Raw genomic sequence first — 16,742 nt, forward strand, 5'->3', positions numbered from 1 at the left:
ATATATATATATATATTATACTAACAGTTTATATTTATATATATATATTATTATACTAACATTAGATATATATATATATATATTATTACTAACAGTTTATATATATATATATATATATATATTTTATTATATTAACAGTTAATATACATATTATTGCACTAATAATTATATATATAATTTTACATTAACAGTTTATATATATTATTGCTCTAATAGATTATTTATATATTATACTAATAGTTAATATATATATTATTATAGTAACAGTTTATATATATATAATTTTACACTAATAGTTTATATATATATATTATTGCTCTAACAATTTATTTACATATTATTGTTTTAACAGTTTATATATATATTATTACACTAACAGTTTATATATATGTATATATATTATACTAATATTATATATATGTTAAATTACAGTTAATTTCATAAATGTTAATATATTTGTATATTTTATACAAATTATAGTTTTGTAGTTTTATGACTTAAAATTTATTAACATGGTGAGTTATCAAAGTAACCCAAGTTGATAAGACATACGTTAGTAAAACTGTAATATCCAGTCCCCAAATTTTACTCGAAATTAATTTAAAAATTAAAATTAATATATAAAAATATAAATTTAAAATTTAAAATTTTCTATTTAATGACAAATTAGGAAAAAATAGATGGATAATAAAATTGAAAATAATTTTGGGAAAAAAATGTGAAAATTTGGGTTCGGGAGTATTTTTTAAAGAAAAATCAGGAACTAGGGGTCAAAACGCAATTTAAGAAAAATGCGCCACGTAAGACCACCCAGTCAGAAGCCCCAACGAACCGAAGCACGTCGCGTGGCAAGGCACGCTGACTCGATGCCACGCGGGAGACCATACTGACTATCCGCGTGCCTGCAATCGGACAGCCCGGATTTGTTTCCACGCCCGTGGACAATCCGAATCCGTTCCCTCCTCAGGTGTAATCGAAAGGTTGTGATTAAACGTGATGAACGACCAAATTCGTTTTATCTTTAAACGTGATCGGATGGTCGAAATCAAACGCGATATACAGTCCAAATTTAAGGGAGATAGGTATAAATATCTCACTTCGCACTGAACCTTAACCTTAGCCCCCAGCCCCCTGCTGAAAAAGAAGAACCAGTCACCAGAGAAGGGAGCTGACCGCTGCCCGCTACCATGCTGGAGCCACCTCCGATCGCTAAAAAAGATAAATTTTCTCTCATTCGCTCAAAATTCAATTTTGAACAACCCCGTGGCTAAATCATAGCAAAAAGATCAGTGCATGAGCCAGAAATCGGGGGTAAAGTCCAGCGCCACTGCCACAGGAAAAATTAAAAATCACCTCTGATGAGTCCTTTCTCAATTCCCATTTCGCACAATTTTTTCATCATTGTATTCACTATTCTATATTCTACAGTTTGACAAAAAAAATGCTCAACCGCGAAGGTGAACCGGTGAAGCCGCCGTACCGGAAAGTCCTGCCATCGGTAAGTTTTTGTTTTTCGACTTTTTTCGACCAACCGTGATCCTCTAACGTATTTTCTCGCAGGGATGGGTATAAAACTGACAGAAGTTGACCAAAACTGGCCAAAAACGGCCAGTCTAAGGCAAACTACCGTTGCAGGTGGCGGTGTAGTCGCTGGAGCACGGCGGTGCCACCATGCCAGAATTCTAAAATTGGCTGGAAATGAGTTTTGACACCAATTTTAGATTTTTTGGGGTGTTTTTAGGTATGTGAAGCATGTTTCAATCTCCGCATAAAAATTTACGAAACTCAAGGACCGCTAGTAGGCACAACTAAAAGCTTAATATTTCGGACAACGATTCGGGTAAGATTCTCTCACATTATTTTATGTTATAGAATTGAAGTCTAATTATAAATAATACAGTATTTTGGGTAATTTAAAAAACTTCAATTATTAATTATATATTACTAATGGAGTCGAAACTAGTTATTTATTACTGTTTGCGATGTTTTAACTGATTGTTTGATTTTACAGTTTTAAATGCATAATATACATTAGAATTGGTGAGATGATTTGTTTGTGTTTCTTTAATGCATGTATTGCTTATCTTGCATGATTTATAGTTAAATTATGAAATTAAAAATTAAATATAAATGGAAAATTGCTTGGTCAAGTGAATTAATAAAATAGTTGTCTTACTGAATATTCTGAGAGATAGTGGACAGACCGGGTACATAGTGAAACCTACCGTAAACGTTACCTCATACCGAACGAGATATCGAGGAATGATATTTTTACTGCTCATACTGGATTGGGTATGGGGACGGCCCGATTCACCCTCATATCAAATAGGATATTGAGGGATGGTACTTTCGTCACTCATACTGGACGGGGTATGGGGACGGCCGGTTAGTTGACAAGTTTTGTTATGGGTTCATGCATAGTGGGACATCCCAATGAACCCCAAAGATACCAGTAAGCAAATAAAAAGAGAAAGTTGTTGTTCTAGCTAGTTGAATATGAGATTATGATGTTGTTTGTATTATTGTCTCTGTAGGTCGATTTTTGAAAATCTCGTTATGGTAAGTATGTAATAAATTATTTTATTTATAATAAATGAATTTACTTAATTTAAGATCTCCATTAGTTGTTTTTATGATTTTTATCAACCTTTATTTTTGTATCGGTGAGTAGTGTGATATTCTTACTGGGCTAGTGTACCTCATTCTTCCATTAACCATTTCAGATTAAGATGACCAAGATCCACATTTCAATTCGCAAGGGGTTGTGAATAGGATGTCCAATTGTTTACTTTTCATTTATTTTTTTGATTTTTCATTTATTCTTTTAGAATGGTCTTTCTCGTAACCTTATTGGGTATTCTAAATTATTGTATAAGAAATGTAAACCTAACTCTATTATTTTGCTTCTGCATTCAATTTATGATTCTATTTCCTTTTAAGTCGTGGGTCGTTTTAGTTGGTATCAGAGTCGCATTCCTCGAAACCATTTCTTACACAAAATCCTTATGAAATACCAAAAATAATGAATTATCATTCAACTATTCCTTGTGAAATACAGGTACAGATAGATGAGGAGAAGGAGACCCCCACTAAACTGAGTAACCCGGGAGGGTTCACTTCGAGAGGATGTTGATCAATTATTTGAAACGCTGGAGAGACTCATCACTGCCCAACAGGCTCGGGAGGAAAGGATGGAGCTACTTGACCCTCCCCCACTGCCATAATTTGAGCCACCCCTGCAGCAGGATGATCCTGATCCACTCCGGTACGATCCTGCTCCTTCACAGTACCATCTGACACCACCATAGTATGATTTGGTGCTCTAACCGCATCACCCAACACCACCACAGTATAGCCTGATGCCCCAACCGCATCACCCACCACCACTACAGTACAATCCAATGCCCCCATCGTATCATCCAGTACCACCATAGGGCCATCTACTTTTGCAAGAGCATCCTTCTTTGAAGAGGTCGAGTACTAGTTAATTGAGACAGAGAAGGCCTTCACGACTCTTGGAGTGATTCTCGAATAGAGAGTCATACTTACCACCTACATGCTGGTAGGAGAAGCAGGCTACTGGTGGCAACTCAAGCAAGCCACCCTACCTGTTCTAGTCACTTGGGAACAATTCTTGATGGCCTTCAATGCAGAGTACCTCTTAGAGTATTTTCGACATTTGAAGGAAATAGAGTTTGCACACCTGATCCAGGGTAATATGATTATATCAGAATATGTCCGAAAGTTTCTAGAGTTGATCTGGTATTCCTCTGAGAGCATGATGGATGAAGGCAGAAAGGCAAGAAAGTTCGAGTAGGGTCTCAATCCTGAGATTAGATAGCAGTTGTATTTGTTTGAGCTCAATACTTACTCGGTCATTCTGGCCAAGGCACAAGTAGTGGAGAGAAACTTTCGCATTTTTCCTCCAGCAGTAAGGAACCTTAGGCCCTCGGTTTCACACCGGAAACCAGCACCCACTGTACCTATTCAGCAAAACAAGAGACCTAGGCCAGTGACCCAAGCTTCTCATATTCCGACAACAGGACGCGGTAGGACTTGCCAACACTGCGGCAAATATCATAGGGACCAACCCTGCTATCGCCTCAATAATATTTACCGTATATGTGGGAGTGTCCAACATTACGCGAGAGAGTGCCCGAAGAATTAAAACCAGGCCAAACCTCCTATTCAGGGCAAGGCTTACAACCTTATCCAGTAAGATACAGAAGTCAACCCATATGTGATACAGCATACATACACTATCTGTAATCATCTTGCACATGTTTTGATTGATACTGGTGCCTTACATTCATTTGTTTCACATGCCTTTACACCAAACTTAAATGTATTACTTGAAAGACTTGATTCTGTGTTGTTTGTGTCTACTCTTGGGAGTAGGACACTACTAGGGGAGGTTATACACAGAGCTTATATTATAGATATAGCATATAGGAAATTGAATGTGGACCTAATAGAGATTAACATAAGGGACTTTGATGTAATCCTATGAACAAACTAGTTAGCGGCGTATCACACCACCGTAGATTGTTTTCATAAAAAACTTGTATTCAATCATTCTAATGAAGAGTCATTTACAAATTAATAAAATTCTTTAAACATTATTCCCTCATAGCAATTTTTTCTATTATTAAGCGCTTCAACTCAGCTGTTTTCTCTAACTAGGCAAACATGAGAAAAAAATTTGTATTCGAGAGATTCCAGTAATCCGAGACTTCACGAATATGTTCCAGGATGAACTATTCAGACTGCCAGTGGACAGAGAAGTTGAATTCACCATAAATCTTCAGTTAGGCACCCAGCCTATTTCGGCTGCCCCTTACCGTATGAGTCGTATTGAGATGGAGGAGCTGAGGAAATAGATCAATGAATTGTAGGATAGTGGATTCATCCGATATAGTGTGTCCCCTTAGGGTACTAGAGTCATATTTTCAAGGAAGGGGGATAGGACATTAAGGTTATGTATTGACTACAGAGGACTGAACAGGGTCACGATCAATAACAAGTACCCCTTCCCCAGGATTGATGACCTTTTTGATCAGTTTCAGGGTGCCCAGATCTTTTCCAAAGTAGACTTACCTTTAGGTTACCATAAGATAAAGATTAAGGCAGAAGACATTCCTAAAACAGCTTTTCGAACCAGGATACTATGAGTTCTTGGTCATACCATTTAGACTAACCAACGCACCAGCCATCTTCATGGATTTGATGAACAGGGTTTTCAGATAATTCCTGAATTAGTTCGTCATTATATTTATCGATGATATCCTAATCTATTCAAAAAGCAGAGAGTAACACGTTCACTATCTGACTCAGGTTTTGCAGATTCTCAAAGAAAAGTACTTGTATGTAAAGTTGAGTAAGTGTGGGTTCTGACTCGAGTAGACTACCTTCATAGGGCACATCATATCAAGGGATGAAGTATCAGTGAACTCCGAAAAGGCTGAGGTAATGCTCGACTGGGAAAAATTAACCTTGGTCAAGCAGATTCATAGCTTTCTGGGGATGGCAGGTTATTAACGCACGTTTGTGGAAGAATTTTCTAGTTTAACTGCTTTTTTAACTCGTCTCACAAAGAAGAACGTCAACTTTGAGTGGAACGAGGATTATGAAAGGAGTTTTTCAAAACTAAAGAAGTGGTTGACTACTGTACCTGTGTTAGCCTTGCCGAACGGGACAAGTGGATATACAGTTTATAGTTATGCCTCCTACCTGGGGTTGGGTTGTGTTCTGATGAAACATGGGAATGTCATAACCTATGGGTTCATGCAGTTGAAGAGTCGTGAGAAAAACTAACCCACTCATGACTTAAAACTCACCGCGATTATCCATGCCTTGAAGACTTGGCACCATTACTTGTATGAGGAGACCTTTCACCATAAGAGCTTGAAACACATATTCACTCAAAAAGATCTCAACATGCATCAGAGAAGATGGATAGAACTCCTCAAGGACTACGATTGTAACATCCTGTATCACCCGGGTAAGGGCAACATGGTAGACGATGCACTCAGTAGAAAAAGTACAAGTATATTAGCTCACCTAATAGTTTCAGAATGCATGGCAATAAGGGCCGCACAACAGATACGATTTCAGGACCTGAAGAGGGTTATATGCTTGGCCCACCTGACTGTACAACCTGAGTTGATCCAAATAATAAAGGAAGCCCAATCAGCCGATTCCACCTTAACAGTCCTCAAGAAAGATGCAGAACAGAGAGTAAATTCAGAATTTCGAGTCTCTGCCGATGGGTTGCTTAGATTTCAAGATAGGGTATGTGTTCCATATAACAATGAGCTGAAAAGAGACATCATGACTGAGGCCTATAACTCAAAGTTTGTCATGCATTCCGGAAGAACTGAGATGTATCAAAGTATGCGACCCCGATTTTGGTGGAACGGGATGAAAAGAGATGTGGCCGACTTTATTTCTAAGTGTTTAGTATGTTAGCAAGTTAAGGCAGAACATCAACGCTCAGGCGAGCTACTTCAGTCATTACCAATCCCGAAGTGGAAGTGGGAACACATCACAATGGATTTTGTGATAGGATTGCCTAGGGCACGCACGAGACATGATACCATTTGGGTAATTGTTGAGTGGCTCACTAAGTCTTTCCACTTCTTAGCCATCAGGATGACCGATCCGTTGGATAAGATAGCAAGAATATATATTTAGGAGATAGTCAGGTTATATGGAGTACCAATTACAGTAGTATCCCACAGGGACCCCAAGTTCATTTCTCGGTTCTAGTCTAGTTTTCAGCAAGATATGGGAACGAAATTGTCCCTTAGTACCGCATTCCAACCTCAGATCGACGGACAATCAGAAATGATGATCTGCACACTAGAGAATATGCTCTGAGCTTGTGTTCTTGACTTCAGGTCCTTGATAGAGTTCGCCTATAATAACAGCTATCAAGCAAGTATTGGCATGGCTTCGTACGAGGTGTTATATTATCATCCATACAGATCGCCGATCTGTTGGGAAAAGGTGGGTGATAAAAAATTATTTGGTACAGATCTTGTGGAGGAGACTACAGTCAAAATAGTTAAGATTAAGAAGAACATCCAAACGGCTCAGAGCAGGCAGAAGAATTATGCGGATACCTAGAGGAGGGATTTGGAATTTGAGAAAGGTGATCAACTCTTCTTTAAAGTCACTTCTTTAAAAAAATCAGTAGATTTGGCAAGAAAGAGAAACTAAATCCCCAACTTATTGGGCTATTTGAAATTTTAGACAGAATTGACATCGCTGCCTACAGACTAACACTACCTCCAAAACTATTCAGGGTCCATAATATGTTTCATATATACAGGCTACACAAGTACAACTCGGACCCCTCTCACGTCTTAACCCACAAGCCCCTTTCACTCAATGAGAATCTGTCCTACGAGGAAATACCGGTGGGTATTGTGGACCGAAAGAGCAGAATACTCCGTAACCAAAAAATTTCTTTTGTTAAGATCCTATGGCAGAATCACACACAGAGAAATGTCACATGGGAGTTAGAATCAGACTTTAGAGCCTAATATCCCCAACTATTTGATTGAGTGAGAGAGAAACAAATTTGATGGACCAAATTTCTTTTAAGGGGGAGAGAGTTGTAATACCCAAGCCCAAAATTTGGTCCGAGATTAATTTTAAAAATTAAAATTAATATATAAAAATATAAATTTTAAATTTATAAATTTTTATTTAATGTAAAATTATGAAAAAAATAGGTGGATGATGAAATTAAAAATAATTTTGAGAAAATAGGTGAAAATTTGGATTCGATAGCTGTTTTTGAAAGAAAAATGAGAAATTGGGAGTCAAAACACAATTTAAAAAAAATGTACCACGTAGGACCGCCAAGTCAGCAGTCCCGACAAACCGGAGCACGCCACGTAGCAAGGTACGCTGACTCGGTGATACGTGAGAGGTCACACTGGAAATCTGCGTGTCCGTAATTGGACGGCCCGAATTTGTTCCCGTGGGTGTGGACAGTTTCAATTTGTTCCCACAGGCGTAGACAGTCCGGATCCGTTTTCTCCTCAAGTGTGATTGGACGGTCGCAATTAAACGCGATGAATAGCCCAGATCCGTTCCCTTTTTAAACGCGATAAGACGATTAAGATCAAACATGATGAGCAACTCATATTTAAGGGAGACGGGTATAAATATCTCACTTCGCACTAAACCCTAACCCTTACCGTCAGCCTCCCATCGAAGAAGAAGAACTAGTCACCGGAAAAGAGAGTCGCTCGTCGCCTGCTGTCGTGCTGGAGCCACCTCCAGTCGCCAAAAAATATAAAAATTCTCTTATTCACTCGAAATTTAATTTTAAACACCTTCATGACCAAATCGGAGCAAAAGGACTAGCGGATGAGCCGGAAACCGCGGGTAAAGCCCCGTAGTGTCGCTGCATAAAAAATCAAAAATCGCCTCCGATGAGCCCTTTTTCGATTCCTGTTTTGTGCACTTTTTCTACCATTGTATACACCATTCTGTATTCTACAAGTTGACTGAAGAAAAAGGCCCAATCGCGAAGGTAAGGCAGCAGAGCTGCCGCACCAGAAAGTCCCGCCGCTGGTAAATTTTTGTTTTTCGACTTTTTTGGACTAACTGAGGTCCCCTAACATGTTTTCTTGCAGGGATAGGTATAAAACTGACCGAAACCGGCCAAAGTTAGCCAAAAATAGCATGCCCGAGGCAGACCATCACCGCAGGCGGCGATGCCACCGTGCTAAAATTCAGAAATTGGCCGTAAATGAGTTTTAACACCAATTTTGAATTTTTTGGGGTATTTTAAGTACGTGAAGCGTGTTTCAATCTCTGTAGAAAAATTTAGAAAACTTAAGGACCGCCAGTAGACACAACTGAAAGCTTAGTATTTAGAACATCGATTCGGGTAAGAATCCATCACTTTATTACTTGTTATGGAATTGAAGTCTAATTATAAATAATATGATATGTTTACATAATTTAAAAAACTTTGATAATTAATTACAGGTTACTAATGGAGTCGGAACCGGTTATTTATTATTGTTTGTCCTGTTTTAACTAATTGTTTGATTTTACAGTTTTAAATGCATAATAATACACTGAAATTGGTAAGATGATTCGGTTGTATTTGCTTGATGCATGTATTGTTTGTTTTGCATGATTTACAGTTAAATTGTGATACTGAAAATTAAATGTAAACGGAAAATTGCTTGGTCAAGTGAATGAATGAAATGGTTGTCTTACTGGATATCTTGGGAGATGGTGGACGGACCGGGTACATCCAGAACCCTACCGTGAACATTATCTCATACTAGACGGGGTATGAGAAATGATATTTTTAGTGCTCATACCGGACAGGGTATAGGGACGGCCAGTTAGTTGACAAGTTTTGTTATTGGTTCACGCGTAGTGGGACATCCCTATAGACCCATAGGGATACTAATGAGCAAATAAAAAGAAAATGTTATTTTTCTAGCTAATTGAATATGAGATTATGATGTTGTTTGTGTTATTGCCTCTATAGATTGATTTTTGAAAATCTTACTATGTTAAGTATGCAATAAATGATTTTATTTATGATAAATGAATTTACTTAATTTAAAAGCTTCATTAATTATTTTTATGATTTTTACCAACCTTCATTTCTATATCGGTGAGTAGTGTAATATTCTTACTGAGTTAGTGTAGCTCACTCTTTTATTAATCATTTCAGATCAAGCAGACCAAGATCTAGATCTCGATCCACAAGGGGGTTGTGAATAGGATGCCCAGTTGTTTACTTTCTATTTATTTCTTTGATTTTTTGTTTGTTCTTTTAGAAAGGTTATTCCCGTAGCCCTATTGGGTATTCTAAATTATTATATAAAGAAAGTAAACCCTAACTTTCTTATTTCGCTTTCGCATTCAATTTATGATTCTATTTTCTTTTAAGTCGCTGGTCATTACATAAACTACATTAAAGAATTAAAGGAGACTTATAAAGGAATAATATATATATATTTATAATTATAAGATTGAGCCTAACCCAAAGTAGGGTTACCTTCTATTAATTATGAACTGATAGTTTATTTTGTATTATTTAGATGGATACCCAAAGGTAACATATAAATGACACAAAATATTAACTATTTTAAGTCCCTTTAAGTAAACACTAGATATGCTAACGTCTTGCCTAAAAGAAAAACTATAGCAATATCAATAGTTCATCGTTTATAAATTTAATATTATAAATATACTTGAGACCTTACTGTGAATATTGTTCTATTTTTACAGTTCCCATTTCACTATATTCTCTTGCATCTGGAATAACAGCTTTTGATAGGTTAAATTTTGCAGAGTGGTATGAAATGGTCCAATTCTCACTAGGTTTATTGGATCTTGATCTGGCTTTGATAATTGAAAATTTTCCTGAAGCTACCAATGATAGTACTCTAGAGCATAAGGAACAATTCAAAGTCTGGACAATGTCAAACAAACTCAGTCTTATGTTTATGAAAATGGTCATTGCCACGAACATCAAAACTTCCCTCCCTCAAACTGAGATAGCCTCAAAATTTCTAAAATATGTGGAGGAGCATTTCAAATGTGTTAATAAATCTCTTGCAGGCATATTGATGGCTGAATTGACCACCATGAAATATGATGGTCAGAAAAGAACTCAGTAACACATTTTAAACATGGCTGAAAAGTTGTAAAAAGGCATTGGACATGAACATGGGTGAGTCATTCTTAGTTCAATTTGTCCTTAACTCACTTCCTTCGTAGTTCATGCCATTCAAAATTCACTATAACACTAATAATGAACAGTAGAATATGAATGAGCTTACTAGTAAGTGCATTCAAGAGGAAATAAGATTAAAGCAAGATGAACATAACTTTACCGTTGCAGTTACTCATGGAGCTATGAAGAATAAAGGCAAATTAAAAAAAGTAAAGAACACTCCAACAAAGAAATAAAGTAAACTTGGGAGAATAACCAGAGTCATGAAGAAAAATTTACTTTGAGTTGCTACTTTTGTGGTAAGAAAGGTCATGTCAAAAATGAATGTAATAAACATAAGGTTTTGTTTAAAAAGAGATGTATGAATCTTTCTTTTATATGTTATGAATTAAATCTTGTTGAAGTTCCTTCTAATACTTGGTGGATTGATTCTGAAACCACAACTAGTGTTACTAATTTAATACAGGGATTTTTTACAACCCATAAACCAAAAAAAAGTGAAAAGTTCCTCGATATGGGAAACTGTCTCAATATAGAAGTCGTAGCTGTAGGTACCTATCGCTTGCTATTAGAGACTAGTCATCAGATGAATTTTTTAAACACTTTATGTTCCTTCGATTTCTAGGAATTTAATTTTATTATCCAAATTAGATGTTGTTTAATATTCAATTTATTTTAGTTGTGGAAAAGTAAGTTTAGTGTTTAACTCAATTACAGTTGGTTCTAGTATTTTATATGATAGTTTATATAAAATTTATCTGAATCATGAATTTGCACAAGCTTTAGTTATCTTGCATTCAAATATTGGATCAAAACATGGCTTAATTAATAAAAATTTGTCATTCTTGTGGCATATAAGGCTAGGGCATATCTCTAAGAAAAGAATTGAGAGATTAGTAAATGATGAAATTTTAAAAAATCTTGACATCACTGACTTTCAAGTATGTATAGACTGCATAAAAGGAAAGAAAACTGAACATACAAAGAAAGGTGCCACAAAAAGCAATGAACTTCTTGAGATAATTCATATGGAAATTTGCGGACCACTCTCCATTCCTTGGTTCACTAGAGAGAGATATTTTATCACCTTACAGATGATCTATCTCGGTATGGTTATGTATATCTAATGCATGATAAGCCTCAAGTCATTGACATCTTTAAAGTGTACATTACAGAGGTTGAAAAGCAATTAGATAAAAAGGTTAAAGTTGTGAGATCTAATCGAGGTGGTGAATTTTATGGTAGATATGATAGGTTAGGACAAAATCTTAGTCCATTTGCCAAATTCCTAGAAAAACATGGCATTCGTGCTCAATACACAATGCCAGGTACGCCACGTCAGAATGGTGTTGCTGAAAGGCATAGTTATACTTTAATAGAAATTGTTAGAAGCATGATGAATTACTCTTCTGTACTTATTTCTTTATGGGGTGAAGCCTTAAAGACTGCAATGTATATCTTGAATAGAGTTCCTAGTAAGGCACTATCTACACCTCCTTTCGAGTTGTGGATTGTTAAGAAACCAAGTTTAAAACATTTACATATATGCGGTTGTCCAGCGGAAGCAAGAATCATCAATCTTCATGAGAAAAAGTTAAATTTAAGGACAATATTTGGATATTTTATTGGTTATCTAGATAAGTCCAAAGAATATAGATTTTTGTTGTGCTAACCATAGTATGAGAATAATTGAAACCAATAATACCATATTCTTAGAAAATAGAAAAATTAGCGAGAGTGAAGAACCAAGAAAATTATATCTTGAGGAAATAAGAATGGATATCCCACCACTATTTTTGCCTCAAAAAATAACTCTTGCTCATCATTTTCAACAAGTTACAGAAAATGAGGTACATAATAGAAATGGTTTATTACCACAAGAAGATGTCGTCATTAAAAATGTAATAGAACAACCTCAATCAATACCTTTGAGAAGATCTCAAAAGGAAAGGAAATCTGTTATATCAAATGATTATATGATATGTCTATAAGAATCTGATTTTGATATTAGGATAAGAACAGATCCAGTTACGTTTTCGCAAGCCATGAAAAGTGATGATTCTAATAAATTGATATAAGTTTATGAAAGAAGATTTGAAGTCTATAGACCACAATTATGTATGAGATCTTGTTGAATTGTCTGATAATTATAAAAGTGTCGGTTGTAAATGGGTCTTCAAGACCAAATGCGATACTAAAGGCAATATCCAACGATTTAAAGTCATACTAGTGGCCAAAGATTTTACTCAAAAGGAATATATAGATTATAGAGATACCTTCTCTCCAGTTTCTGAAAAGGATTCCCTTATAATCATTATGGCACTTATAACACATTTTAATTTAGAGTTACATCAAATGGATGTGAAAACTATTTTCTTGAATGAGAATTTGGATGAAGATCTCTATATGGATCATCTAAAGGGTTCGCAACAAAAGAAAAAAAAAACATTTAGTTTACAAATTAAAGAAATCCATTTATGGTCTTAAACAAGCTTCCACACAATGGTATATAAAGTTTAATGATACCATTATATCTTTCAGATTTAAGAAAAATACTATTGATCAGTGTATATATATGAAAATTAGTGGGAGTAAATTTATATTTCTAATACCATAGGTGGATGATATTTTGCTAGCTAGTAGTGATCTTGGTTTGTTATACAAAATCAAGAAATATCTTTCTACAAACTTTCAAATGGTTGATATGGGTGAGGTAACTTATGTTATTGGAATAGAAATCTTCAGAGATCGTTCTCAATGATTGTTAGGTTTGTCTCAGAAATGATATATTAATTGAGTTTTGGAGAGATTCAATATGCAGTTATGTTCAGCAAGTGTTACACCCATTTTTAAGGGTGACAAATTAAGTAAAAGTCAATGCCCAAGAAATGACTTAGAAAGGGAACAGATGAAGTTTGATATATGCTTAAACTTGTATTAGACCAGATATCAGCTATGTTGTTGGTATATTAAGAAGATATCAAAGTGATCTAGGAATTGAACACTAAAAAGCTGCAAAGAAAGTTATGAGGTATCTTTAAGGGACAAAAGATTATATGCTCACATATAAAAATTAGAACAATTAAAGGTGATTGGATACTCGAATTCAAATTATGATGGTTGCCGTGATAACTTAAAGTTTACTTCAGATTTTGGCTTTATACTAGCAAATGGGGCAATTTCGTGAAAGAGTATAAAGTAATCTATTACTGCCTCATCCACAATAGAGGCTAAGTTTATAATATGTTTTGAAGCCTTAAGTCATGCTTTGTGGTTGTGGAATTTCAATATTATGGTATAATAATTTTGGGCTTGTTGGTTGATTTTATTGTAATCACGTATCAAATTTATTTTTACTAACAAATATATTTTAGTATAAAATATATATATATTATAGTTTTTATAATCGACTTTGTAGGTCAAGTAGTAGAATGTTAATTTCAGCAATTAAGTGGATGACCCACTAACCTAATGTTTTATTTTCTTATTCACTTATAACGGTTTAAGCCAACTTAAAAAATACTCAAAATAATAGATAACCATTATAAAGGAAAATGTACCTTGATGAAGTGAGTAACTTTAAAATAAATTATAAAATTATTATTTTTATAAGTATTAATCTATAAAATAGAAACTGTTGTCAATACATTCAATTACTTTGAATATGCTTTGACATCTTCTCTCATTTATAAAAAGAACATAAATTCCCTTTTCAACGTGTCTTCCATCAGATAAAATTACAAAATTTTGTGCATAATAGTTGAATAGAGATAAATGAGTCAAAGAATTAAGATTTTTTTTCAATGGGTATCTCAATAGCGCTATAACTACATCATCTCAAAACGATATGTAACTCTAACTTTTTGTTGTCTTTTTTTTTTTTCTTAAAATATATTAAATTCAATAAAAATAATAATTTTCACATAAAAATTTCTTACAATCTTTCCAAAATTTTCTTACCATTTTCAACATAATTTATCTTTAAGAAGCTTATAAAAAATTAGCAATTTTCTCCGTAGACACCCATATAAAACTTATAAGCTTATAAACCACATTATCTTCTTAAAAATAACTGTGTTAAAATGTCACGAAGTTTTGTGAGTATATAAAATTTATAAATACATAAAACTGATAAAATTTTAAAGTACAACTACAATATGTTTGATGTAGTATATATGATATATTTACGTACATCATTTATAATTTGGCAGCTATGTCATTATTGAACTATGATCTTGAATGAGTGCTTGTGAACAACTATCTATAAAGAAGAATTTTAAAACAGGAAAGCACATGTGATCTAATGTTTTAAAATTTTACAGTAAATAATAAACATGATAAAAATAAAAGAAATCTTTTTTTAAGTTGGTGTCTGAGTGGTTAATGTTTTAAAATGCTAAAATTTATTTCTTTCCTCTTCCAAGCAAAACCTGTCCTCTCATGGCTCCATCCCTGACCTCACTTTCCACTCCCTTCTCCTCTCCTATTCCTTCTCTCAAACCAAACCCTAAGCAAATCACCACAAACTACAATCACGTACGCTGCGGCCCACGAGGCAACCGTGGCCCCCTGGTCAGGGGTCGAATCCTGAGCACCGAGGCAATTCAAGCAATCCAAGCCCTCAAGCGTGCACACCGCTCCACCGCCGCCAACCTCCCGTCCCTCTCCCGTCTCCTCAAGTCCGATCTCCTCGCCGCACTACGAGAGCTCCTACGTCAAGATCAGTGTACCCTCGCCCTCCACGTTCTCTCCACCGTCCGATCGGAGTACCCGCCCGTCGATCTCAACCTTTACGCCGATGTAGTCAACGCTCTAGCCCGAAACGGCAAGGTGGATGATATCGACCGTCTGATCAATGGCTCGCTTTCAATTTCCGATACTGATGATGACGGGAAGGGGCTGATTAGGCTGATTAAATCGTTGATTGGAGCTGGGAGGAGAGAGTCAATGGTGAGAGTTGTAGGGTTTATGAGGGAAAGCGAGTGGAGAGGTGATGATGAATATGTGGTAATGGTTTTGAGTAGGGGATTGAGAAGTGTGGGTGAGTCACGGTTGGCTGGTGAGGTTGAAAAGGAATTTGGTGGTGTTGTTAGGGGTAATTTAGACTATTCATAAATTGACAATTTCTTAATTACTTTTACCAAATTGCCATTCTCTGGAGTAAAAGCTTGATAGGAAGAATATTTTTTGATTAATCAAATATATATTATTTGATGTAAATGATTGATAATTTTTTAATATTAAAGCATATGAAAACAGAAAGAGTTATGTTAGATATTTAAAAATTGTATCTTTTCAAACTAAATGAAATTAAAAAACAAATGCAAGATAATTAAATTTTATTAATTACATAATCTATTAATCATATAATCTTTGTTAGTTAAGAGGATTTTATTGTCTATATAATCTATCAATTTTTTGTTTTTAAAATACAAGAAAATATATATATATTGTTATAGTTAATAATAAAATATTTAGATTTTATGTTTTAACAAAAGTTCATATTTTGTTATTTGTATGTTTTTAGCTTTTGTTATATATATTTTTTTTTGTTTTCATCATCACAATATTTTCAGGTAAGAAGTTTGTTATTTTATAGAATGAGCTAGACATATTTTAGAAGTTCAGGTATTTTCATTTCATTGGACTAGTTTGTTATATCTTATGCTATATAATCACGCTCTTAAATATAAAATATTTCTCAAGATTAATAAAAAAAATTTCTTTGTTTTTCTTCATTGATCAAATACTTTTCTTCAAGTTGTTTACAACTTGTACATGGTATCAGAGCTACAGCTCTATTTTTTTCTTCTACTTGTTCTTCTTATTTTTTCTTGAGATATGGATAGAGAAGAAGACATCGTTGTAAGGGTCACACAAACCCTTACTAATGGCAACCAATTGATGATACATGGGTTTGATAATTCAAGAATATCTTTAGTTACAGCTCCACTTACAATGAGTAATTATCTAACCTAGAGTACTGCTATTAAAATCTTATTAGAAGCTAAGAATAAGA

General features: G+C 34.8%; 1 protein-coding gene across 1 annotated transcript; it reads left to right on the forward strand.

The window, feature by feature from the left end:
* The first annotated feature begins 15,114 nt into the window (after positions 1 to 15,114).
* On the forward strand, positions 15,115 to 15,868 carry EMB3123 (PPR containing protein). Its single transcript, XM_022036238.2, has one exon. The coding sequence runs from the start codon at positions 15,164 to 15,166 to the stop codon at positions 15,836 to 15,838; it is 675 nt and encodes a 224-aa protein (XP_021891930.1). The 5' UTR covers positions 15,115 to 15,163; the 3' UTR covers positions 15,839 to 15,868.
* The last annotated feature ends 874 nt before the right edge of the window (positions 15,869 to 16,742 follow it).

Source organism: Carica papaya, chromosome 4 (genome assembly GCF_054855325.1).
Source record: "Carica papaya isolate Zhongbai chromosome 4, ASM5485532v1, whole genome shotgun sequence".
Lineage (NCBI taxonomy): Eukaryota > Viridiplantae > Streptophyta > Magnoliopsida > Brassicales > Caricaceae > Carica > Carica papaya.

What these genes read in the sequence shown, in the direction of transcription:
- EMB3123 (XM_022036238.2), top strand. Translation starts at nt 15,164, where the DNA reads ATGGCTCCATCCCTGACCTCACTTTCCACTCCCTTCTCCTCTCCTATT.